Source organism: Rhinopithecus roxellana, chromosome 12 (assembly GCF_007565055.1).
Source record: "Rhinopithecus roxellana isolate Shanxi Qingling chromosome 12, ASM756505v1, whole genome shotgun sequence".
In the NCBI taxonomy this organism is placed as follows: domain Eukaryota; kingdom Metazoa; phylum Chordata; class Mammalia; order Primates; family Cercopithecidae; genus Rhinopithecus; species Rhinopithecus roxellana.
This window is the reverse complement of record NC_044560.1, coordinates 135670553-135696009: the sequence shown is the minus strand read 5'-3', so window position 1 is coordinate 135696009 and position 25457 is coordinate 135670553. Positions and strand designations below refer to the sequence as shown.

Below are 25457 nucleotides of genomic sequence, written 5' to 3'. Positions count from 1 at the left end.
ATCACACCACAGCATGACACAGTGAGACCCTATCTCAAAAAAAAAAAAAGAAAGAAAAGAAAAAGACATCTTCCCTGGTATTTGGGGGCAGGTGAGGGACAAGGTCCTTGTTTAGGGCTTTCTCTAATCACATATCACCACCTGTCATTGTGGTGGCTTAAAGAGGTGAGGTCTGTACTTCTGCCTCTTGAATATGAGTGACTCTGTGACTGCTTTGACCAGTAGAATGTGGTGGAAGTTTTGCTGTGCTATGTTCTGGAATCAAGCTTTAAGAAACTGTCATTTCTCACTTTCTGAATCTTAGAACGCTCACTCTGGGGAAACTGGTTGCCATGTAAAAGTACTACTGCCCTGAGACCGCCATGCTGTAAGGAAGCCCAGGCTACTTACGTATAAATGCCATGTGGAGATAGAGCCCCAGATGTTTCAGCCATCTCAGCCCAGGCACCAGACAAGTGGGTGAAGAAGCCACCTTGGACATGTAGCCCCAGCAGATGTGATATAGAGAAGAACCAGGAAACTCAGCTATATTAGTTTCCTAGGACGGCCTGTGATAAATTATTACAAACTTTATAAATTAACACATTGTGTGCCCATATCAAAACACCACGGAAGGACAGGCACAGTGGCTCACGCCTGTAGTCCTAGCACTTTGGGAGGGTGAGAAAGGAAGATCTCTTGAGCTCAGGAGTTCAAGATCAGCCTGTGCAACACAGTGAGACCTCATCTCTATTAAAAAAAAAAAATTTGGCTGGATGTGGTGGGGCATGCCTGTAGTCCTAGATACATGGGAGGCTGAGTCAGAAGGATCATTTGAGCCCAGGAGGTCAAGGATGCAGTGAGCCATGATCTCACCACTGCACTCCAGCCTGGGCAACAGAGCCAGACTCTGTCTCAAAAAGAAAAAAAAAAAAAAAAAAACACTAAAACCCAAAACCACGTTACATATGTCCTATAAATATACACAACTATTATGTATCCATAATAATTAAAAATAAAAAATTTAAAACACACACACATAAATCTTACAAACGAGGTGGCTTAAAACCACAGAAACTCTGCCAGGCACAGTGGCTCATGCCTGTAATCCCAGGCGGATCACAAGGTCAGGCGATCGAGACCATCCTGGCTAACACGGTGAAACCCCGTCTCTAGTAAAAATACAAAAAATTAACCGGGCTTGGTGGCGGGCACCTATAGTCCCAGCTACTCAGGAGGATGAGGCAGGAGAATGGCGTGAACCCAGGAGGCGGAGCTTGCAGTGAGCCGAGATCACGCCACTACACTCCAGCCTGGGAAACAGAGTGAGACTCCGTCTCAAAAGAAAAAAAAAACAAAAACACAGAAACTTCGGCCAGGTGTGGTGGCTCACACTTGTAAACCCAGCACTTTGGGAGGCCAAGTCAGGCATATCACTTGATGCCAGGAATATGAGACCAGCTTAGCCAACACAGTGAAACCCTGTCTCTACTAAAAGTACAAAAAAAAAAAACATAGCTGGCTGTGGTGGCTCTCCTCTGTAATCCCAGCTACTCAGGAGGCTGAGGCACAAGAAATGCTTGAATCCGAGAAGCAGAGGTTGCAGTGAGCCGAGATTGAACCACTGCACTCCAGCCTGGGCAACAGAATGAAGCTCTGTCTAAAAAAAATAAATAAATAAAATAAAATGAAAACACACACACACACACACACACACACACTAGAAACTTGTTCTCCCACAATTCTGAATGCTAAATTTCCAAAACCAAGGTGTTGAAGTCTCAGGGGAAGAGCCAAGCTTTTAAAGTGTCAGGGGAAAAGCCATGCTTTTAAAGTCTTGGGGGCTGACACCTGTAATCCCAGCACTTTGGGAGGCGGAGGCAGGGGGATCACCTGAGGTCAGGAGTTCGAGACCAGCCTGGCCAACAGGGTGAAACTCTATCTCTACTAAAAATGCAAAAACTAGCCGGGCATGGTGGCGGGCGCCTGTAATCTCAGTTACTCGGGAGGCTGAGGCAGGAGAATTGCTGGAACCTGGGAGGCAGAGGTTGCAGTGAGCCGAGATCGCATCATTGCACTCCAGCTGGGGCTGACAACAGCGAGACTTGGTCTCAAAAAAAAAGAAAAATTAGAAAGTCTTGGGGGAAGAACCAAGAACTTGCCTCTCCTTTGCTTCTGAGGGACTGCCAGCAATCTCTGCCATTCCTTGGCTTGTAGCTGCATCCCTGTAATCCCTCCCTCTATCTTCCCATGGCCACCTTCCCTAGGACTGTGGCTATGTCTCCAAATATCTCTCCTTATAACCCCATATCAATCATTGGATTTTCCAATGGTTCTTCCCCCAAGACTTTCTAATTTTTCAGCACTTTGGGAAGGCTGAGGTGGGCAGATCACTTGAAGTCAGGAGTTTGAGACCAGCCTGGCCAACATGGTGAAACCCTATCTCTACTGAAAATACAAAAATTAGCTGGGCATGGTGACACGTACTTGTAATCCCACCTATTTGGGAGGCTGAAGCAGGAGAATCGCTTGAACCCAGGAGGTGAAGGTTGCAGTGAGCCAAGATCATGCCACTGCACTCCAGCCTGGGTGACAGAGCGAGACTCAGTCTCAAGCAAGCAAACAAACAAAAAAGTCAATTACATTTGCAAAGACTTTATTTCCAAATAAGGTCACATGTGCAGATACCAGGGGCTAGAACTTCAACATATATTTTAGTTGGGGGACACTATTCAAAACCCACAACACCAACCACCAGTCTTAGATATATGGCCCTTGGTGCCCCTCCCCTCCATCTCCAGCTGTTCCAGCTGGTTCATTTTTGGCCCCAGTTCATCATGAAGCAGATATTCACCAATCCTCTTCCAATTCCTGACTCATAGAATCATACAATTAAAAGGTTGTTGTTTCACACCACTACGTTCTGGGGTATTGTGTTATTCAGCGATGGTTAAATGGAACAGTAATTTTCATTTGTTTTTAGCTAACTTTCCCCATTATAATTGCCATGGAGGGCAAGGCCTTTTATTTACTTGATAATTTATTCCTAGTGCCTGGAACATGGCAGGCGATGAAGAAAGAAAGGAGAGAAGGGACTGAGTGCAATGGCTCATGCCTGTAATCCCAGCACTTTGGGAGGCCAAGACAGGAGAATTGCTTGAGCCCAGAAGTTCAGGACCAGCCTGGGCAACAAAGCAAGAAACTCTGTCTCTACATTAAAAAAAAAAAAAAAAAAAAAAAAAAAAAAAAAGGACAGGAAAGAAAGAAAAGAAAAAAGGGAAGGAAGGAAAGGAAAGAAAGAAAAGAAAAAAGGGAAGGAAGGAAAGGAAAGACTGCATCTTCTATGGCAACTTACAACAAAAATTAGACCAGAAGTATATCTCCCATGATACCCTACAGCAGAGATGAGGCTAAAATGACATTTTCGGAGATACTCCGTATTATAATTGAGGATAATTTCACCTTTCCCATAATTCCCTACAACATATTGAGGCTAGGACTGCATTGCCTATGAAACCCTATGGCAGAGATTGAAGGTTAGGATTATATATCCCATGGTGCCCTACAGTGGTGATCAGAGGATAGAAATACTTATTCTATGATGCCCTCCAGCAGATATTGAGGCTAGGGACAAATTTCTCATGTCCTATACCATAGCTTGTGATCAGGACTTCATTGTTAATGACTCTGAAGTTTTTGTTCAGGAATCTTTGGTTGCAAGAAATAAAATCTGTTTGCGCTGACTTAAGCAAAAATGGTGTTATTGAAAGTTTAGAAACCAAGCAAGAGCTAGGTCTCCGAGTCTCACCAGGGACAGAAAACAATTGAAAAGCTGTGTGAAATAAAGGTTGTCTCTCTCTTGCAGAATCTTAATCACCCCAAATGTGAATCTGGCCCCAGGGGTATCTGCCAGCCATCTTGCTACAGAAGGGGAGCCATGCATCCTTAGGACAGAGATTGACAGACCTTGCCAAAGCCAACCATACAGGGACTTTTTGTTATGTGTGAACCAGTTCTCTTTCTCTCAAACCAGTTGGGTTGGACTTGCTGTCACTTGCACTAAATCCCTAATGGACAGGGTACCCTGGAGTAGGATGGGGACAGGACCTCTATTCTATTTTTTATTATTAATATTATTTAGACTGAGTCTCTCTCTGTCACCCAGGTTGGAGTGCAGTGGCGTGATCTTAGCTCACTGCAACGTCTGCCTCCCAAGTTCAAGGGATTATTTTGCCTCAGCCTTCCGAGTAGCTGAGATTACAGGCACGTGCCACCACACCTGGCTAATTTCTTTTTTTTTTTTTTTTTAGAAAAGACGGGGTTTCACCATGTTGGCCAGGCTGGTCTCAAACTCCTTGACCTCAAGTGATCGGCGCGCCTTGGCCTCCCAAATTGCTGGGATTACAGGCGTGAGCCAATGCGCCTGTCAGGACCACTACTCTCATGATGTCTTCACATGGAATGGTGGGACTTAAGGATGACAGGTAAGAACCAAACCAACATCTCCCAAGGTTCCCCTTCAGTTGGAGCAGGAGACATCTGTCAGAGTCCTGAGTGAGGGGGCCTATTGGCTCCTGCAGGAAAAGACAACTACTAGTTACCCCTTGAACCAGTATCCCAAAGGCAGGTCAAACATTCCTCTCCCATCTAGCAAAAGTCACAAAATGTGAGCCCTAGAAGGAGGATTAGAGACTATCTTTTCCCCAGTCTACAGAAGCTGGGAAGCTGAGGACTGAAAAAGAAGGAAGTTGCTCGGGGTTATGGATCTGGGGACACAGGGACAGTTAGAAGTTTGGGCTCTGAGGACAGAGAGGACACTGGGATCCACGGTCCTGGGGACACAGGAGTTGATAGGAGCTTGGACCCTGAGAACAGAGAGGATGCTGGGAGCCGTGGTCCTGCTTCACAGGGGTTGATGGGAGCTTGGACCCGAAGGACAGAGAGGATGCTGGAAGCCATAGTCCTGAGGACACAGGAGTTGATGGGAGCTAGGACCTTGAGGAAAGAGAGGATGCTGGGAGCCATGGTCCCAGGACACAAGGGTTGATGGTAGCTTTGGTCTTGAGGTCAGAAAGGATACTGGAAGCTGGGCACTGAGGACAGAAAAGGTGTGTGAAGGGTGTGCGAAGTTCTGAAGTCCCTTGTGGGCCTGGATGTAAAAATGTTTAGTAGGAATAAAAAGTAAGGATTTTCAGCTGGGCATGGTGGCTCATGCCTGTAATCCCAGCACTTTGGGAGGCCCACACAGGTGGATCACCTGAGGTCAGGAGTTCAAGACCAGCCTGGCCAGCATGGCAAAACCCCGTTTCTACTAAAAGTATAAAAATTAGCCAGGTGTGGTGGTGGGCTAATCTCAGCTACTCGGGAGGCTGAGGCAGGAGAATCGCTTGAACCCGGGAGGCAGAGGTTTCAGTGAGTCAAGATTGTGCCACTGCACTCCAGTCTGGGCAACAGAGCAAGACTCTGTCTGGGCGGGGGAGGGGGGAAGGAAAGATGTTCATAACTGGCACTTCTGGACCTCAGATTACCTGACAAATGGGCATGAGAGAGGTCGAGGTCTTCTTTCCATGGTTTCTCACTCTTTCTGGGTTCCATAGGTAATGATCCCGCATCAGGTTTACAGGGTGTCACAGAAGTGGGCTCAGGGAAACCCACTCCCAGGAGGGAGAAGGGATCTAAGTCTGGAGGGATGAGTCAGCCTCAAAGATGGGGAGAGAGGAAGGGCAGAGGCAAATACATGCAGAGAGAGGGTGAGAGGCTGGGCAGGAAGACAGCAGGGAGGAAAGGGGACGCCAGAGTCTGGAAGGTGTTCACAGGAGCCTCTCCCTCCTGGGACCCACGATTCAGGCTTCCTTCCAGTTAGTTCACTTTCAGGGGACCCCTCCCGGGGAATGACGCGGAAACACGGGGTTTTCAGGTCAGGGCAGGAGAGAGGGAGGGAGGGAACTAACCCCGCCCCACTCCTGAGCCCCAGCCTCGCCCTGCCCTGGGAGATCCTTGACCTGCCTCGACCTCCAGACCCTGCGGACCTCCCGCTGAAGCCTCCCCTGTCCCGGCGGCTCAGCTCACAGCCTCTCGCTAGACTCTAGACACCCATCTGCCCGCAGCACGCCTCTCACACTCACCTTTCCCACGTCGCACTCCCTCCCTTACGCTCTCCCGTCACGCTGGCCACGCTCTCCCTTCGCACACACCGCACCCCACGACGCCCACACTCCCACCCTCTCACTGCCTCCAGCAACACCCTGCCACCTTCCCCTCCGCGCAGCGCACGCACCCTGCATGCCAGCAACTCTGCAACCTCGCGCGCAGCACCTGGGCCCGCACGCAGCACCCTTACCCAACACCCCCCGTTTCCCGCGCTCACCCAGATCCCCCACCTGCTCCCACGACGCTGTCGCCCTCCCGCGCACCCCTTCCCGCCCTCCTCACCCCTCTCCTCTCCGGCGCTCGCATCCCGCACCGTTCCCCCACCGTGCCGTCCCCCCCATTGTCTCCGAGCCTCTACTCAGTCTTCCCCTCCCTTCCCCGGCCCCGGCCCCGCCCCGGCCTCGGCGCCCCGCCCCCGGGCGGGCAGGGGGCGGGGCGCGGGGGGCGGGGCGGGCGGCGCGGGCGGTGCAGGTGCCGGGCCGGGAGCGAGCGGCGGCGGCGGCGGTGGCGGCGGCACCATGGGCCGGGCCCGGCGCTTCCAGTGGCCGCTGCTGCTGCTGTGGGCGGCCGCGGCGGGGCCAGGTAGGGTCGGGGGCCGGGGTCGGCCGGCCGGGCTGGGGCGGGGGGCGCGCCGTGGTGACAGCCCGGCCGCCTCGGGGCCGCAGAGGCCGAACAATGCGCGCGGGGCCGGGCCGGGCCCCCTCCCCGGGACAAAGCGCAGCGCGGGCCGGGAGCCGGGAGCGACGAGCGGGGGAGGGGGCGCGGGCCCCGGCCGCCGTGCCGCAGCCCCCCCACCCGCGCAGGCCGGATCCCGGCGGGGACAAAGGGCCCGAGACCCCCCCCCCACACGAGTCCGCCTTCCCCAGGCCCGTCCCGCTGTCCTGTCCAGTCTCTGCGTCCCTCTGTCCGCTCGTCTCTAAATCCCCTCTTCCCCCCGTCCGGCTCCTCGTCCCCCTACCCTTGTCCTCTGTCCCTCAGTCTCGAAGTCCTGTCCCTCCTTCTGTCTGTCTACCTCTCTCCTTGCCTCCGTGTTCCTCATCTATTCTGTCTTTGTCCCCTACCTCTGTCCCCTGGTCTCTGTCCCCTTTTCCTGGGTCACTCTGTCCCCTCCATCATCCTCTCTATTCTCTTTCCCCCGGATTTCTGCCCTCCCTCCCTGTCCCTATTCTTGGTCCCTGTCTCTGTCTCGCTGTCACCCTTGTTTTTCTGTCCCTTTTCCTCTGTCCCCTATCTGCCCCATCCCCTTGTCTCTCTGTCCCCTTTCTTTCTGTCACTCGTTTCTCTAGCCCTTTCTGTCACCTGTCTCCTTCCCCCTTCTCTGTCCCACTATCTCCATCCCTGTCTTTCTGCTGTGCCTCCTCTCTACCCTTACAGCCTCCATCCCGGGATCTCCCATTCCCATCCTTCCTCCCTCCCTCTCTCTATCCCTCTGTGCCCCTGGAGAGGAATTCAGTCAGGCAGGGCATTCTAAAGAGCCCTGGGGGGAAACATCTGTGCATGTGTGCAGGGAAGTGAGAATGGGGGACCTTGGCATGTAGGCACACACGTGGATTCAGCGAATGTCTCTCCAAACCCTCCTCACCCATTCACACACCCAGGCTTGACTCACAGAGCAGCCCCTGTCCGGGACATCCAGGGAGCCATCCACATACCCTCATCACACACTGTGAGAAGCTGGAGACCCCCAAGGTCGGGTGACCCTGAAACTGGGGACAAGGTCAGGAAATGTCACCCACACACACTCTCACACTGTGTGAGTCTCGAACCTGCCACGGGTCACCCCTTCCTGGTGGATAAGGCCACTTTTGGAAGGAACAGAGGATTGGAAGGTGGCTGGGTAGAAGCAGGAGGGCTGGGTGTTCTGCAGAGATTGGTGAGAGGAGTTGTGATCAGGTGGCACGGGGCTGGCAGCCTGGGCTTAAATCTTGGCTCTTGCCATTTGCCATTGCAGCCAATGGTAAACACCTCCCTCTCTCCAGGCTTTTGTTTCTCTTTCTGTAAAGTGAAGATGTTGAACTCAGTGACCTGAAAGGGAACACCAGCTCAGACTGTGAAGGGGTTTCTGTCAAGTTGAGTGTAGTTACGCGTTCCCCACTCCAGGGTTTGAGGCAGAGCCACCTTCACTTCGGCCAGGGTGAGGGGCAAAGCTGTCCTCTCACTGTCTGCCTTTCTTTCTTCTCTAGTCTTCTGTGACTGCTTTAGAACTTGCATCATTACCTCCTTTCTTTGCAACAGACACACCACAATTTCCCAGATGAGAACTTTGGTACCCCAGTGACATTTCCATCAATTTTAATTTATCTTGATTTTTTAGGCTAGACACCAGGCTCACAGAATCCTGGAATTAATGAATCCAGTAAACAAAGAACCTGAGGGTACTCTAGAATACTGACATCTATAGGATTCTAAAATCCAGAAGGCTTTAGCATTTTGACAACTTTAAAGTTCTAGAACCTCGATGGTGTTAGCATGCTAGCATCTTGACGTCTTGAAAATCGTGAAATCTTGATGTCTTGGAGTTCCTGGATCTTGATATCTATGACATTTAGAATCCTGGCAGCTTAGAATCATCAGGCTTTGAATTCTCAGGATCAGCACATAGCTTAAGGTGACCACCCGCTCCGTGCAAAAGCCTTTCTGTGGTGCTTCTGGGAGTTAGGTCTACAGCCCTGTCCCTCGTTTGATTTCCAAGTCACTGCTTTCTGGCACCCTAATCCTCTCTGTAAACTTTCTCTAAAGTAAATGGTATGTGACTTTTACAAGTAGGAACTGAGCTTGGTGTCATGGGAAGAGCTCCCGACTGGGAGCTAAGGAACTTGGGTCCAAGTCTTACCCAGGACCCTTTGGTATAACTTTGCATCAGTCCTTGTCCCTCTCTGGGCCTTACTTTGCCCTTCTGTAAAGCATGGGATAGGAGGCTATAGCATGGGGTCTTGGAGGATCCTTCCTGCTTTCCTTTCCATTGGATATTTCTGAGTGGCCTTGGCCACCACATTTTAGTGGGTATCTGTTGTTCCCACATTTCTCTCTTAGTCACTCCTTTCTCTCTCACCTTGCCCAGCCAGCAGAAATCGGGGGAGATGGGGTATATTTGCGCCATTTTAAAAACATGTTCTCTCTCTCCTGGTTCATTCATCTTCTGAGCATACCAGAAGAAGATGATGAGATTTATGCCCAAAGAAGAAGGATCCAGGGTGGGCAGAGGAGAGGAAGGGAGAGGGAGGGATGGGTTGCCTGCCCAGAGATGCACCCAGGCAGAAACGGGGACCCGCAGCCAGAAACTGGGTAGAACAGAAAGGAGCAGAGGAAACAGATATCCAATACAAAGAAAGAATAGAGAGGCGGTTAGGAGTTGAGGGGCCTTGTGGAGGGGGCAGTTGTTGATCCCCAAATAATGTTTTCCTCCCAGGGTGACTCACTTTTTCCTGCTAAAATTCTGACCAACCACTCTGAGAACAGGGGGACCCTCCCTCCATTGTGAGTCACCCCAAGGAACAGGTTTTGGAGGTTTCTATCACTGACCCCCCCACCCACCCACCCATGAGCCAGGCGCCTGTGTCCCCAGAGCCTGGGGGTAGGGGTCAGGTTCTGCAATGGATTCCAAGACCTTAGACACAGCAGGGCTGGGGCCTAAGGCTGGGGTAATGTCGTGCGAGCCTGGCCTGTCCCCATCTTGGAGAACACAAAGGCAGCTTTCTCTCTCTGGGAGGGGTGGGGGGTGGCCTGGAGACAGACCCACCAGCATCCAATGGCCTGTGGCACCAGGACCCAAGCACCCACTGGTTTCCGCCCGTGCAGACCCCAGGCCCACAGGGAGCAGGCACACAGGCTCCTCCGTGGGCACCCAGTGGGGCAAGGGGCAGGCGCTGAGCCTGGGCTCTTCTGGGAAGGGGGTGTGAATAGAGGGCACTGGGGGTGGAGGTTCGGACAGTGGGAGCTCAGTGCAGGCCTTGCACCCTTCCCGGAGCAGGAATTCCTCCCGTACTCCACACCCAGGGAGGACCTCTGGAGGACTCCCCACTCCCTGGCTGGGCCTGAGGCCCGGAATCCAGGGAGTCCCGAATATCCCAGGAATGTGGGGGCCACAGCGGGGACTTTGTGTGTGAGGCTGCTGACTCACCCCTACGCCCCCACCTGATGCCTAGGTCCCCAGATGGGAGGGGACACAGGGTTGAGGAAAGGCAGAACTCTGGTTCTAGGGGTTGAATGGGGACTTAGAGTCAAAAGTTTCCAGGAGAGGAGGGGCTGGGGGCCTGGACTCCTGGGTCTGATGGAGGAGGGTCTGGGGGCCTCAACTAATGGGTCTGAAGGAGGAGGGAGCTGGGGTCTTAGACTCCTGGGTCTCAAGGAGGAAGGGGCTGAGGTCTTAGGCTCCTGGGTCTGAGGGACAAGGGCCTGGGGTCTTAGACTCCTAGGTCCAGGGAGGGGGGTGCTGGGGTCTTAGACTCCTAGGTCCAGGGAGGAGGGGGCTGGGGTCTTAGACTCCTGAGTCCGAGGGAGCAGGGGGCTGGGGTCTTAGACTCCTGAGTTTAAGGGAGGAGGGGCCTGGGGTGTTAGACTTCTGAGTTTAAGGGAGGAGGGGGCTGGGGTCTTAGACTCCTGGGTCTCAGGGAGGAGGGAGCTGGGGTCTTAGACTCCTGTTTCTCAGGGAGGAGGGGGCTGGAGTCTTAGACTCCTGGGTCTCAGGGAGAAGGGGGCTGGGGTCTTAGACTCCTGCGTTTAAGGGAGGAGAGGGCCGAGGGCTGCAACTCCTGTGTCCGGAAGGAAAAGGGGGCTGGGAGTCCACACTCCAGGTCTTGAGGGAGGAAGGGATGGGGATACAGACTCCTGGGTCCTGAGGGAGGAAGGGGCTGGAGGCGGGGGGTTCCACTCCAGGTTTCTGAGGGAGGAGGGGCTGAGACCCTGATGCCTAGGTCCTGCGAATACAGGCGCCTTCACAAGGCTGAGCTGGGGAAGAATTGACGCTTTGTGCGAGGATGTTCGGACTCCGCCATTGATGGGGGGCTGAGGGGGATTCGGTCAGGACTCAGGGATGTACCACCTCCCTAGGGGAGGAAGGGGGAAGGAGGCAGGATGCCAGGAGCCCCCTGGGGAGCGGATACAGAGCGGGTGGTGGTGACCTTCCCGGAACTATGACCTTGAGACTCCCTTGGGTATTCGCTGACTCAGGACCCAGGAAACGCTCCCCCCACCCTGCTTAGTCTCCGTGGAAACATCCACCAGCTGTGTACTCTGGACCCCTGGCTCCTGGGTCCTGAAGGAGGAGGGGGCTGGAGGCCCAGACTCCTGTGTCTAAGCTGGGACAGGGCTGGGGGCTCTGACTCCTAGGTTTGAAGGAAGGGGCTGCTGAAAGCCCAGACTCCTGGGTCCTAATCGAGAAGGGGGCTAGGGGTCTGGATTTCGGGAACCTGAGAGAAGAGGTGGTTGGGGGCTGAATTCCTGGATCTAAGGGGGAAAGAAACCGGGGTTCCAGACTCCTAGAACCTGATGGAGGAGGGGCTGGGAGCGTAGACTCCTGGGTCCTGGGAGAGGAGGTAATTGGGGGCTGGATTCCTGGGTCTTACGCATTACCTGCTCTGCCACTCTTTCCCAAACCCTCCCCTGTCCCTTTTTCCAAGCACCATCCCCGTGACGACTCCTGGCTGTCAACACACTTTAAAGGGCCAGTGCCTCAGTCCCCAAGCTCAGCCCCTCTCTGACCAGAAAGTCCCGCCCCCACCACCCTCAACCCCCCAAACAAAAGCTGCTGAGACATTAATATTCCAGGCACAGACACTGTTGGTTACTGACTCCTCAGGAGGGGGAGGGAGTAAGACAAAAGCCCCCCACCCTCACCCCATGTGCACCCTCAAGCAGAGAGTAGGGGATAAATTTGGTGGGGGCAGATTGAGAGGAACCTGATGACTCCCAGGAGATGGTGAATTTTGCCACCGACTTGCCTGGGACCTGCTAAGCCTCATTCTCCACATCTGTAAAATGGGGGGCTAGCACTGAACCAGCCTTGAGGTCCAGGATCTATGGACAGGCTTCGAGATGTTTTTAAAAGCGCCAGAATGTGCATGCCAGTTTTCACATCCATGGGCATGTTTCCCGAGGCTGTACTAAAACAGCCTTGCAGAGAGGGCTCCCTGAGCTTTAGGCACGGGGCTCATCGTTACAAGGCAGGCACTGGCATCATTCCCATTTTATAGATGAGGCAACTGAGGCTTAGAAAGGTAAGGTCACTTGCCCCCAGGTCACACAGATGGCAAGTGGTTGATCTGGGATCAACCTAAGTGTTTAAGATGAAAATAATGATGTCACAAAGTTGTTGTCAGGCTGAAATGAGATTCTGTCTGGGCCAGCTGCAGTGGCTCATGCCTATAATGCCAGCACTTTGGGAGGCCAAGGCAGGAGGATTGCTTGAGCCTAGGAGTTCAAGACCAACCTGTGCAAGATACTGAGACTCCCCATCTCTAAAGAAAAAAAAAAAATTTTTTTTTTTTTTTAATTAGCTGGGCATGGCTAGCATCTCTATAGTCTTAGCTATTTGGTAGCCTGAGGTGGGAGGATCGCTTGAGCCCACGTGTTCAAGGTTACAGGGAGCTATGATTGCACCACTGCACTCTAGCCTGGGTGACAGAGTGAGATCTTATCTCAAAAAAAGAAAAAAGAAAGAAAGAGAAAGAGAAAAAGGAAGGAAGGAAGGAAAGAAAGAAAAAGAAAGAGAAAGAAAGAAAGAAAAAGGAAAGACAAACAGATCCCATCTGACACATGCAATTCATGCAGCAAGTTCCCCAGGCACTTATCAGGTGCCAAGCACTCTTCTAGGTACTGGGGGGGCAGCAGTAAACCCAGTGGATTATATCCCTGCCTTCCTAGAGTATATATTCCAGTCATGGGCGACAAACAGACAGTAAACAAATAAGCAAATTAATCTGATAATTCCAGTGAAATCTTCGTAGAAGAAATAAAGCAATGGTGAGGAAATAGCAAGTGTTTTGGACCAGGCGCAGTGGCTCACACCTGTAATCCCAGCACTTCGGGAAGCCGAGGCAGGAGGATCCCTTGAGCCCGGGAGTTAAGAGACCAGCCTGGGCAACATAGAGAATCTCTGTCTCCATAAAAAAACACAAAAATTAGCCAAGTGTGGTGGGAGGAGTCTGTAGTCCCAGCTACTTGGGAGGCTGAGGTGGGAGGATGAGGCAGTTCGAGGCTATGGTGAGCCATGATTGCACCCCACTGCACTCCAGCCTGGGCAACAGGGCAATAACCCGTCTCTCTCTCTCTTTTTTTTTTTTTTTTTGAGACGGAGTCTCACTCTGTCACCCAGGTTGAAGTGCAGTGGCTTGATCTCGGCTCACTGAAACCTCTGCCTCCTGGGTTCAAGCAGTTCTGCCTCAGCCGTCTGAGTAGCCAGGGCTACAGGTGTGCACCACCATGCCTGGCTAATTTTTGTATTTTTTAGTAGAGATGGGGTTTTGCCATGTTGGCCAGGCTGGTCTTGAACACTTGATCTCAGGTGATGTGCCCGCCTTGGCCTCCCAAAGTGCTGGGATTACAGGCATGAGCCACTGCACCAGGCTGACTTTGTCTCTTAAAAGAAAAGAAAGTGTTCTAAAGGTGAAGGGATGAGCACTGAGGGAAGGCCTCTCTGAGAAGGTACTGATATGATTTGAGACCCAAATGGGAACAGGAGTCAGCCCTGGGAAGATGGGGGTTGGGAGGCAGAAGGAAGAAAAGGGAAAAGGCCCTGTTGGGGGAACGAGCTCAGCCTGTTTGAGGGACAGCAAGGCTAGCGAGCCCAGAGTGAAGTGAAGTCAGAGAGGGGCCAGGCCATAAGCACCTCAAAGTCCCCGGGAAGGGGTCTCTATTTTACTCTACATGTTATGGGCAGCCCTTGGAGGGTTTTAAGCAGAGAGATGAACTGATCTGATTTACCTCTTTAAAAATCCATCCGGCCACTGGGTGGAGAATGGCCTTGGAGGAGGCAGACAGGGGTGCAGAGAGACCCACGAGTAGCCTCTTGCGGAGTCCAGGTGAGGGATGGATGATGCTGGATGAGAGTGAGGGTAGGAGAGGCAGACAAAGGTGATGAGATCTGGGATATGTCTTGGAGGTAGAATGGACAGATATTGCTGATGGAATGGATATTGGGGATGAGGGAAAGGGAGAGAACTTGAATGATTTCTAGGTGTTTGACCTGAGCAACCAGGTGAATGGTGGTGACATTTACTGAGATTGAGAAAATTTGGGGAGGAAAATATCTGGGGCAAGGATTGGACATGTTAAGCTTGATATTCCAGGAGGTGCTAAATAAACCTCAAATAGTAGCTCAAATACCCAAAGTGCTATAGTTTCAGCTACTCAGGAAGCTGAGGCAGGAGGACTGCTTGAGCATAAGAGTTTGAGTCCAGCCTGGGCAACATAGTGAGACCTCATCTCTAAAATAAATTTTAAAAATAAATATACCCAAAGTGTTACACTCAAACATCAAAGAAGTCCAGAAGTAGGAGTCCAGGGCTGTTACAGCAGCTCCACATCTTCACCAGAGACTCAGGCACCTTCCAGCTCTTGGTTCCGCCATCCCCACTGCCCTTGTCCTCATGGTTCAGTATAGCTGCCTAAATTCCATGCATCACACTGCTAGTTCTGGGTGGCACAAAGGTGACTCGGTAGAAAAAAGGGTTTGTCCACCTGTTTCAGGAAGTCCTCCCAAAATTGTCATGCAAAATTTTGGCTTGTATCCAACTGAACAAAATTTTATCAGATGGTTTTACCTTGCTGCAAGGAGACTGAGAAATGTCTTTTTCTGCTGGACATAGTGCAGCCGTAAAATACAACCAGTGTTCTTTTCTTTTACTGAGGAGAAAGGGAAAAACGGATGTCAGAATAGGAAGCCAGAAGTCTCTGTCTCCATCCCCCAGAAATAATCTTTTCTACCCCTCAACTCCCAAATTAGGTTACCTATCCTCTTACAGAGAACGTAACTCTTCTGATTACAGTGATTGGTTTCTACCTTCCCAAAATCTTAAAGGGCAGGGACCCCATCTAACTCATCTCTGACTGCTCAGCTCTTGAAAACCGATGTGATACTCAGGAAATACTCCTGAATGAATGCAACCCTGTACCTGAATGTAAAAGACATGGATAGCTATCCAGCACTTAAAGACAAACAGCCAGATTTAATCATGGCATTTTCCTGCTTCAAAACCTTCACTGGCCCTTAGGATGAAAGTCAGTCTCCTAGGTTGGCATTTGAGGCCCATCACAAGTGGATCTCACAACCCCTTGCCAATGACAGACACTTAATCCAGACATCCAGGAGTGGATATACAGATGCAGGATACAGAATCAGAGATCTGGACGCAGATTTTGGTGCTGCCACTCTTGGCTGTGAACTTGGGCAAGTCATTTAATCTCTGTGGGCCAATTTTCTCACCTATAAAATGGGAATGGGAGCAGGATGCGGTGGCTCAAGCCTGTAATCCCAGCACTTTGGGAGGCCGAGGAGGGTGGATCACGAGGTCAGGAGTTCCAGACCAGCCTGGCCAAGATGATGAAACCCCATCTCTACTAAAAATACAAAAATTAGCCAGGTGCAGTGGTGGGTACCTATAATCCCAGCTACTTGGGAGGCTGAGGCAGGAGAATCGCTTGAACCCGAGAGGTGGAGGTTGCAGTGAGCCGAGATTACACCACTGCACTCTAGCCTGGGCGACAGAGCAAGACAACGTCTAAAAAAAAAAAAAAAAAAATGGGGATGCGGGAAATGGGGATAGGCCGAGCGCAGTGGCTCATGCCTGTAATCCCAGCACTTTGGGAGGCCGAAGCAGGCAGTTCACTTGAGTTTGCGAGTTCGAGACCAGCCTGGCCAACACTGCGAAACTCCATCTCTAAAAAAATACAAAAATTAGCCAGGTGTGATGGTGTGCACCTGTAGTTCCAGCTACTGGGGAGGCTGAGGGGGATCACTTGAGCCTGGGAGGCAGACATTGCAGTGAGCTGAGAGCGTGCCACTGCACTCTAGCCTGACCTTGTCTCAAATTAAAAATAATAATAATAATTGGCCGGCGCAGTGGCTCGCACCTGTGATCCCAGGACTTTGGGAGGCTGAGGCAGGTGGATCACTTGAGGCCAGGAGTTCGAGACCAGCCTGGCCAACATGGCTAAACTCTGTCTCTACTAAAAACAAAAATTAGCCCAGCATGGTGGTCCATGCCTGTAATTCCAGCTACTTGGGAGGCTGAGGCTGAAGAATCGCTTGAACCTGGGAGATGGAGGTTGCAGTGAGCCGAGATCGCACGACTGCACTCCAGCCTGGGAAACAGAGCAAGACTCTATCTCAAACAAAACAAAACAAAACAAAATAATAATAATAATAATAATGCCTACCTTACACAGGGATTGTGAAGATTAAATGTAAGTTATATGGGTAATGCCCTTAGCACAGGGACTAAAATCGCAAGTATCTAATAATTGTTAGCTATGGGGGTTACTGTTATTTTGAAGACAACAGATGATGATAGTGATGCTGATGATTAGTTTTGGCTTTCAGTTTTCCTAAATTCTTTCCTCTGATGGTGCTAGAAACACCCCCTTTCTAATTCCCCACCTTGTTTTTCTGATGGATTAATCAGGGTAGGTTAAACACTGTAACAGACACCCCTGAAATCTCAATGACTTAACAAAAAGGTATATTTCTTGCTCATATCACAGTCCTATACAGGTGGGTCATGGGGGACAGTCAGTCAGAGACCCAGGTTCCTTCCGGCTTGTGATCCTGCCCTCCTCTAGGCTCCCCGGAGTCCTCTCTGTTCAGTCAGTGTTAAGGATTATGAGGGAGATGGGTCAGGCTGCAAGAGGTGTTTCTCTTCCACCTACATCCCATTGGCCAGAATTGGTCACATGGCCCCATCTAACTATAAAGGATGCTGGGAAGTATAGCCTAATTCTGTATTGTATCAGTTAACTTTAGCAGAGAACAGATCACCCACAACTTAGGAGTTTAAAACAACCACCACCTTATTTGTTCATGATTCTGGGGTTCAGCAGTTTGGGCTGTATCAGATGGGCAGATCTTTTATTGGTCTCAACTGGGGTTACTTGTATGGCTACTGTCATCTGGTGGGGCAGCTGGAGCTGGATGATCCAGGATGGCCTCACTCACACAGCTGGTGGTTGGTGCTGGCTGCTGGCTGGGCTTCTCTTTCACTGTGATCGTTCATCTGCAGACACTAGTCTGGGTATTTTCATGTAACAGTCTTAGGGCAGGAGTGGAAGTTACAAGGCCTCTTCAGGCCTGAGCTCAATATCACTTCTAGCAAATTTTATTGGTCAAAGCAACTTGCAAGTTTTACCCAGACTAGTAGGGGGACAGAGTGCTTTCTCAATGGGAGGAATGGCAAAATCAATTTGCAAAGGGCATGTCCAGGAACAGGAGAATATTACAGCCATCTTTGCAAACGGGCTACAATATGTGCCCAGGTGTGAAAGATGAGGCTTGGTGAACACACAGCAGTCTCCCACACCTTGTGAACTCCTGCTTACTCTTTTTTTTTTTTTTTTTTTTTTTTTTTGAGACAGAGTCTTGCTCTGTCACCCAGGCTGGAGTGCAGTGGCGCAGTGGCTCAACCTCAGCTCACTGCAACTTCCGCCTCCCCGGTTCAAGCGATTCCCCTGCCTCAGCCTCCTGAGTAGCTGGGACTACAGGTGCATGCCACCACACCCAGCTACTTTTTTGTTTGTTTGTTTGTATTTTTAGTAGAGACAGGGTTTCACCATGTTGGCCAGGATGGTCTCTATCTCTTGACCTTGTGATTCGCCCGCCTCAGCCTCCCAAAGCGCTGGGATTGCAGGCATGAACCACCGCGCCCAGCCTCCTGCTTACTGTTTAAGATCCAGATCCAATGGCGCTTTCTTGCAGAGCCCTCTTTGGCTACCCATCTCTCTAGGCAGTTCTATAATAGTCTCCCCTTGCTCTGGGCTCCTAATGTGCCCTGTGCTGCCCTCATTAGAGCATATTCTACTAAATCTTGACTGCAGCTCTTTTAGAGTAGGAAGCAGATTTCCTCCCTGTCCTGGACTCTAGCCTGCAGGAAATGTTCAGTACAATGAAATGAATGAGGGGAAAGAGAGGGATTGGAGGTTTGGATGGGGGAGAGGGAGAAAGAAAAAACTGAAATGCAGCTTTCAGTGAGTCTTCTATCCTGTCTTTTTGTCTAATCGTCCAGGGGCAGGACAGGAAGTACAGACAGAGAACGTGACAGTGGCTGAGGGTGGGGTGGCTGAGATCACCTGCCGTCTGCACCAGTATGATGGGTCCATAGTTGTCATCCAGAACCCAGCCCGGCAGACCCTCTTCTTCAATGGCACCCGTGGTGAGTGCTGGGGACTAGACTCCTGAGTCTTAAAGGAAGAGAGGACTGGGGCCCAGACTCCCATGTCCTGAAAGAGGACATACCCGAGAGTTTGGTCTCCTGGGTCTCAGAGAAGAAAGGGCTGGGGGCCTGGACTGCTGGTCCTGCGGGCAGGAGGACTTGACTAATGCTGGGTTCTCAAGGGAGTAAATAGTTGGACACCTCAGACTCACAGGTATGGCTGGAGAAATGAGGCAGAGGGCTGGACTCTAAGCTCTTGTTGGATGGGTGGGACTTGTGAGGCCAGGACTCCCGAAATTCACACCTTCCCCCTCACTCTCTCTAGCCTTGAAGGATGAGCGTTTCCAGCTTGAGGAGTTCTCCCCACGCCGGGTGCGGATCCGGCTCTCAGATGCCCGCCTGGAGGATGAGGGGGGCTATTTCTGCCAGCTCTACACAGAAGACACCCACCACCAGATTGCCACGCTCACGGTACTAGGTAACGCCCTCCCCCTTGTCGGGCGCATCCTCTCCTCCTTTCTTCTCTGCTTCTCTCTTCTCCTGAGACTTTCAGACCATGACTATTTTTAACATCCTGGATGGGCATCTGGCTCCTGACCTCTCCCCTTTAACCCCTGCCACCTGGGACCCTGGTTCCCTCTGGTCGCTGGGAAACGGCAGCTTGATCGCTTTGAACCCACGTTCGTGCCTTTTTTAACCCCTTACTTCCCTTCTTCCTGCGGCAGTGGCCCCAGAGAATCCCGTGGTGGAGGTCCGGGAGCAGGCGGTAGAGGGCGGCGAGGTGGAGCTCAGCTGCCTGGTTCCGCGGTCCCGTCCGGCTGCCACCTTGCGCTGGTACCGGGACCGCAAGGAGCTGAAAGGTACCCTGGGCCAGGTGCTGATGAGGGGTGGGGAGGAGGTGGGACTTAGGAGAGGTTATATGTGGTTATATGTGGAGAGGAGCCACAGGTTTTCACAGACACTGGACATTCAATATGTAGTGGTCGATGTCAAGTGTGGTGGCTCACACCTGTAGTCCTAGCACTTTGGGAGGCTGAGATGGGAGGATTGCTTGAGGTCAGGAGTTCAACCTGGCCAGAATTGTGAGACCCCGTCTCTAAGTATATATATAGATTTATGTTTATATATATAGCAATTAAATGGATTGATAGACGAGAAAGCATGAGCGTGAAAGAGGGAAGAGCTTTGGGAGGAGGCATATGGCTTTGGTTAGGGGTGGGGCGTAGCTTGGAGGACAAGAGGCGGGGCCTGTGGGTAAGGGGTGGAGCTTGGCAAATAGCTTGCTTTGGGGTTGGCTTGGGTGGATGGATGAAGCCGGAATCTCAGCCTGACAGTGTCTGACCGGGGTGTGGCAGGAGTGAGCAGCAGCCAGGAAAATGGCAAGGTCTGGAGCGTGGCAAGCACAGTGCGGTTTCGTGTGGACCGTAAGGACGACGGTGGTATCATCATCTGCGAGGCGCAGAACCAGGCACTGCCCTCCGGACACAGCAAGCAGACGCAGTACGTGCTGGATGTGCAGTGTAAGTGCCCCGCGGGCCGGGACCCAAGGGATCCCAACGCCAGCCACTCACACCCGGGAGAGTCCCCCTTGTCCCGCGTGATGGCTTGGAAACTACTCTCCCTTCTTACTTTTGCCTTGCAGACTCCCCCACGGCCCGGATTCATGCCTCCCAAGCTGTGGTGAGGGAGGGAGACACACTGGTGTTGACGTGTGCTGTCACGGGGAACCCCAGGTGAGCTCTAGGGGCCTCCTGCGTCCTCAAGAGGAGAAAGCTGGGGACCTGGAAGAACAGGGACCAGGGACTTGAACGCCTGGGTCCTAAGGAGGAGAGAGCTGGGGACCTGGACTCCTGAATCCTGAGGGAGGAGGAATCTGGAGGCTCGGACTCCCCAATACTGAAGCTGTGCAGCCTCGGACTCCTGGTTGCTGAGGATGGAATGGCGTGGGAGGGCTAGAATTATTATTATTATTATTATTAATTGTAGTGATGGGGTCTCCCTATGTTGCCCAGACTGGTCTGGAACTGCTGGCCCTAAGCAGTCCTCCCATCTCAGCCTCCTAAAGTGCTGGGATTACGGGCATGAGCCACCATGATCAGCCTGGGCTAGAATTCCTGAGACCTTGGTGATGGGTGGAAGTAGGCCCAGGACTGTTGGTTTTCCAGAAAGGAAAGAGATAGCAGGAAGCCTCTTATTTGGAGGTCCCTGCGGGATGAGAGTTGCATGTCTATATTCTTGACAAGTCAGAATTGGGTGCTGGCCCCAGGGTTCCTAACTTTCACTATACTTTATCCCCACCCAGGCCAAACCAGATCCGCTGGAACCGCGGGAATGAGTCTTTGCCGGAGAGGGCGGAGGCCGTGGGAGAGACGCTCACGCTGCCGGGCCTGGTATCCGCGGATAACGGCACGTACACTTGCGAGGCGTCCAATAAGCACGGCCATGCGAGGGCGCTCTACGTACTCGTGGTCTACGGTGAGGGCAGGGCTGCGGGCAGGGCTCAGGGCGGGGGCGGGGCGCCAGGTGGCGGGGGCTGGGCTTGGGCAAAGAGGCCACGTAACTCAGGGGTTCGGCAGCCAACAGAGTTCTTGTCCTTTTGGGACCAGACTGGCCCGCGGGGCTCAAATTCGGGTTGGCTGCATTCTATTGCAGATAACCGAACCTGTCTGCACCTCAGTTAACCCATCAGGAAAGTGGAAATAAACAATAGCACCTATATAACAAGGTTGTTGTGAAGATTATGTGAGCTAAATACGTAAAGTGGTTGGAATGGGCTCTAGCACACAGCTGTTCTGTGTTTAGCTCTAAGACGGTGGGGCAGAAAATTTGGAAGTAGTTGGAAACCCAGCACTTTAAATACTTGGAGCGTTTTAGACAAGGTGGGAAGGGACTTGGACCTGTTTCTTGGACTCTGTTTCTTAGTGGAGGAAGAAACTTGAGTCAAAAGAAGAGGGATGGCCGGGTGCGGTCGCTCACGCCTCTAATCCCAGTACTTTGGGAGGCCTAGGCCGGAGGATCGCTTGAGCCCAGGAGTTTAAGTCTGGGCCACATAGCGAGACCGCCGTCTCTGCAAAAGAAAACAAGAAAAAGAAAAGGAAAATGCAACATGACTCAGGGGAGGGGTCGGGCAGCATCTGTAAAGCATCTGTAAAACCAACAAGCATCTGTAAAGAGAAGAGACTACAAGGTGGCAGTAATTTTTGAGGGGTGTGGCACATAAAAGGGCGCGGTTAGATGTGTGCAGAATCGCTTAAAAGCTTGGCAGCGGGCCGGGCGCGGTGGCTCAAGCCTGTAATCCCAGCACTTTGGGAGGCCGAGACGGGCGGATCACGAGGTCAGGAGATCGAGACCATCCTGGCTAACATGGTGAAACCCCGTCTCTACTAAAAATACAAAAAAAAAAAAAAAAAAAAAAAAAAACTAGCCGGGCGTGCTGGCGGGCGCCTGTAGTCCCAGCTACTCGGGAGGCTGAGGCAGGAGAATGGCGGGAACCCGGGAGGCGGAGCTTGCAGTGAGCTGAGATCTGGCCACTGCACTCCAGCCCGGGCAACAGAGCGAGACTCCGTCTCAAAAAAAAAAAAAAAAAAAAAAAAAAAAAGCTTGGCAGCGATGGGGCCAGACTGGGACCGTCCTCTGATTACCTTGCCCTGTGCCCTGTCCCTCTGGCAGACCCTGGTGCGGTGGTAGAGGCTCAGACGTCGGTTCCCTATGCCATTGTGGGCGGCATCCTGGCGCTGCTGGTGTTTCTGATCATATGTGTGCTAGTGGGCATGGTCTGGTGCTCGGTACGGCAGAAGGGTGAGTGGGGCGAGGCCTGGACTCTGTGGTTGGTTGGTTGTGGGGCTCGGAAAGAGGCGGGGCCTAGAGCCAGGGTAACGAGAGGGCGGAGCCTAGGCGCAGGATTCCAAATCCCCCTGCACCTGGGGCCGAGATGACAAAGGGAGGGGGCTTTCGGCACAATACTCGAAAAGGGGTAGAATTTAGAAGCTGAATTAAAAGCATAGATTCGTGGGTGGGCGCGGTGGCTCACGCTTGTAATTCCAGCACTTTGGGAGGCCAAGGCGGGTAAAGCACTTGAGAGACCAGGAGTTCGAGACCAGCCTGGGCACCATGGCGAAGCCCCTTTTCTACTAAAAATACAAAAAAGTAGGGGGGAAAAATGAGCATGGATTTGAATAAAGCAGTTTATTTTCCTAATTGCTGAATTCGCTGGGAGCAGAGCAAAGAAATACCTCCAACAGAAGGGATAAGGGTGGCACTTTCGGTGAGCTTTTGGAGTCTTCCTAATTCTGCTTTTACCTCTTTCTCTGCCTCTCCCTGTGTGTTTGGTTCGGTTTTTCCCTCTTCCTTCGTCTGGCATCTGCCTTGTCTGTCTCCCTCTTCCCCTATATTTCTGTCCAACTCCTGGGTCCACAAATATGTCCTCCCTGCCCTGGGGGTCTGTCACCCCCTCAGGTTCCTATCTGACCCACGAAGCCAGTGGCTTGGATGAACAGGGAGAAGCAAGAGAAGCCTTCCTCAACGGCAGTGACGGACACAAGAGGAAAGAGGAATTCTTCATCTGACCCTATCCCCACCCCAGGCCTAGGCCTGGGCTGGGGTCCCCCCCACTGCCAGCTGCAAGGAACCAGCAAAGACATTTACCAGAGTCTGGGATGGTGGGCTTCTCCCCCCACCACTAACACCTCAGACGCTTGGGCAGGGATGGGGGTGTTGGATGCCTGGATCTCTGCAAGGGCCAGAAGTGAGGGCCCAGAGGTCTGGGTGCCCCAGAGGGCAGGGGCCAAAGGTCCAGATCCCCCAAGTCCAGGGAGGGCAGTAGGGATTGGGTTGGGGGAAGATAACTGGGGGAAGGCCAGGGCCCCTAGGCTACAAAACCAGGTCTTGTGGGGAGGGGGTCAGTTTCTGGGAAGGGTGGGGTGGGCAGGGAAGGGGAACACAGATTTCTTTGGGGGTCCTAGACCCCATGCCAGCCATTGTAAGAGTTCCACAGAGCTCTGGGCACCTCTTTGCAAAGCCATGTTTGCACGGTGGGGGGATGGGTGGGGGGAGGGTGTGGAAATAGGGATTCTGTGTCTTTGTGTCATAACTTTGATGGGGGCAGTGAGGGAGACAGCCCCAACCCTTTTCTCCAATCCCCCTTCCCCAGGTTCCTGGGCTCCCCTTCTCTCTACCTTCTCCCCCAAAGTCTGTCTCATCCATATTTGTCTCTCTGTCCACCCACTCCTGGGGGGGCCTTCCCCATCTCTCCTCCAGGCCCCCCGGGGAGGGGGAAAGGAGTTTGGGGAGGATTCGTGGTCTTTATGGTTTTATATATAATATATTAAAAAATCAAAAGTCTGTATGAAAAATATCAGATTGCACCCCCCTCTCCCCATTCCTGGCTTTTGCCCCCTTTTTCTTGTTAAAAAAACAAAAAACAAAAAAACAAAAAACCACACACACATTTTGTACGGGGCGGGGAGGGGAATGGGGAGGGGGTTTGGCAATCTCACTAACCACCATTAAACTGAGGAGAGAACAAGTGTTTGGGGTGGCCGTGTGTCTGTCCTGCTGTCAAGGGCTGTACCATTGGGAGGGGAACTAAGGGAGAGGGGAGGGGGAAGTGTGATGGTTGCTGGTGGACAGTATAGGCCAGGAGAAGGTCCTGACCTCATTGAGGGTATCTCAACCTCCCAAGAAACCTGGGTTTGGCCACTTCTTCAGCCAAATAGTCACGGAGTCTTGTCTTTTTGATAGCGACTGAGCTACCCCATTCCATGGCCGCGACCCTTACCCTGGCTTCCCCCTACCCCAGACATTAGTCTCCAAGGGAACTCTGAATTAAAGTTAAGCTCTCAAAACCTTTGCCTAGCTCCCTATCACCTCTAGACCAAGTCAAAGCTCTTTAGTCTGGCATCCCAGGCCTCTCTCATTCATTCATGTACCTTTTAGATGTATTATTCTAACTTTAAAAAATAACCTCTTAGGACGTGCCAGGTGCTGCTCAAAGTTCTAGAGTCCATGGTGAATAAAACAGGCAAATGTTAGGTGTTAAAGACAGCTCTGCACTAATCTGAAATCTGATCCTGCTCTAAGCACTGAGAACCCAAAGTGAAAAAGGGCGACTCCATTCTTACCCTCATGAAGCTTTCATGAGGAAAACGCTCAAAACAAGGAAGCAAAGAAAGTTCAGATTGTGATAGGAACTATTAATATACATGCAGAGTATGGTAATGTGGTATGCCATTGTCATTATGGAAAACTTCAAACCCACAGGAGTAGATGGGGCAATAAAGTCCCATGTACTCTTTTTTTTTTTGAGACGAAGTCTCACTCAGTTGCCCAGGCTGGAGCGCAGTAGTGAGGTCTCGGCTTACTGCAAGCTCTGCCTCCCGCGTTCATGCCATTCTCCTGCTTCAGCCTCCCAAATAGCTGGGACTACAGGTGCCTGCCACCACCACACCCCGCTAATTTTTTTTTTTTTTTTTTTTTTGTATTTTTAATAGAGATGGGTCTTCACCTTGTTAGCCAGGATGGTCTCAATCTCCTGAACTCCTGATCCGCTCGCCCCGGCCTCCCAAAGTGCTGGGATTACAGGCGTGAGCCACTGCGCCCAGACTCTTTTTTTTTTTTTTTTTTTTTTTTTTTTTTGAGACGGAGTCTCGCTGGGTGGCCCAGGCTGGAGTGCAGTGGCTCAATCTCGATTCTGCCTCCAGGGTTCAAGTGATCCTCGTGCCTCAGCCTCCCAAGTAGCAGGGATTACAGGCACCCCCCCCATCACCTCTGGCTAATTTTTGTACTTTTAATAGAGGCAGGTTTCACCATGTTGCCCAGGCTGGTCTCAAGCTCCTGACCTCAGGTGATCCACCCGCCTCGGCCTCCCAAAGTGTTGGGATTACGGGCATGAGCCACAGCGCCCAGCCCCACGTACTCTTCATGCCAGTTACAACCACCACCAACGCATGGCGAATCCCAATTTATCCGTAA

General features: G+C 51.9%; 1 protein-coding gene across 1 annotated transcript; it reads left to right on the top strand.

Annotated features, from left to right (window-relative positions):
* Positions 1 to 6590: 6590 nt before the first annotated feature.
* Positions 6591 to 24013, top strand: CADM4 (cell adhesion molecule 4). Its single transcript, XM_030913332.1, has 9 exons — positions 6591 to 6711; positions 18342 to 18488; positions 18814 to 18966; positions 19214 to 19348; positions 19844 to 20008; positions 20131 to 20221; positions 20791 to 20963; positions 22158 to 22286; positions 22944 to 24013. The coding sequence occupies exons 1-9, from the start codon at positions 6648 to 6650 to the stop codon at positions 23051 to 23053; spliced, it is 1167 nt and encodes a 388-aa protein (XP_030769192.1). The 5' UTR covers positions 6591 to 6647; the 3' UTR covers positions 23054 to 24013.
* The last annotated feature ends 1444 nt before the right edge of the window (positions 24014 to 25457 follow it).

Coding starts and splice junctions, on each gene's coding strand:
- CADM4 (XM_030913332.1), top strand. CDS start 6,648: ATGGGCCGGGCCCGGCGCTTCCAGTGGCCGCTGCTGCTGCTGTGGGCG. Junction 20,222..20,790: donor GCTGTCACGGGGAACCCCAG/GTGAGCTCTAGG, acceptor ATCCCCACCCAG/GCCAAACCAGATCCGCTGGA. Junction 22,287..22,943: donor GTGCTCGGTACGGCAGAAGG/GTGAGTGGGGCG, acceptor TCACCCCCTCAG/GTTCCTATCTGACCCACGAA.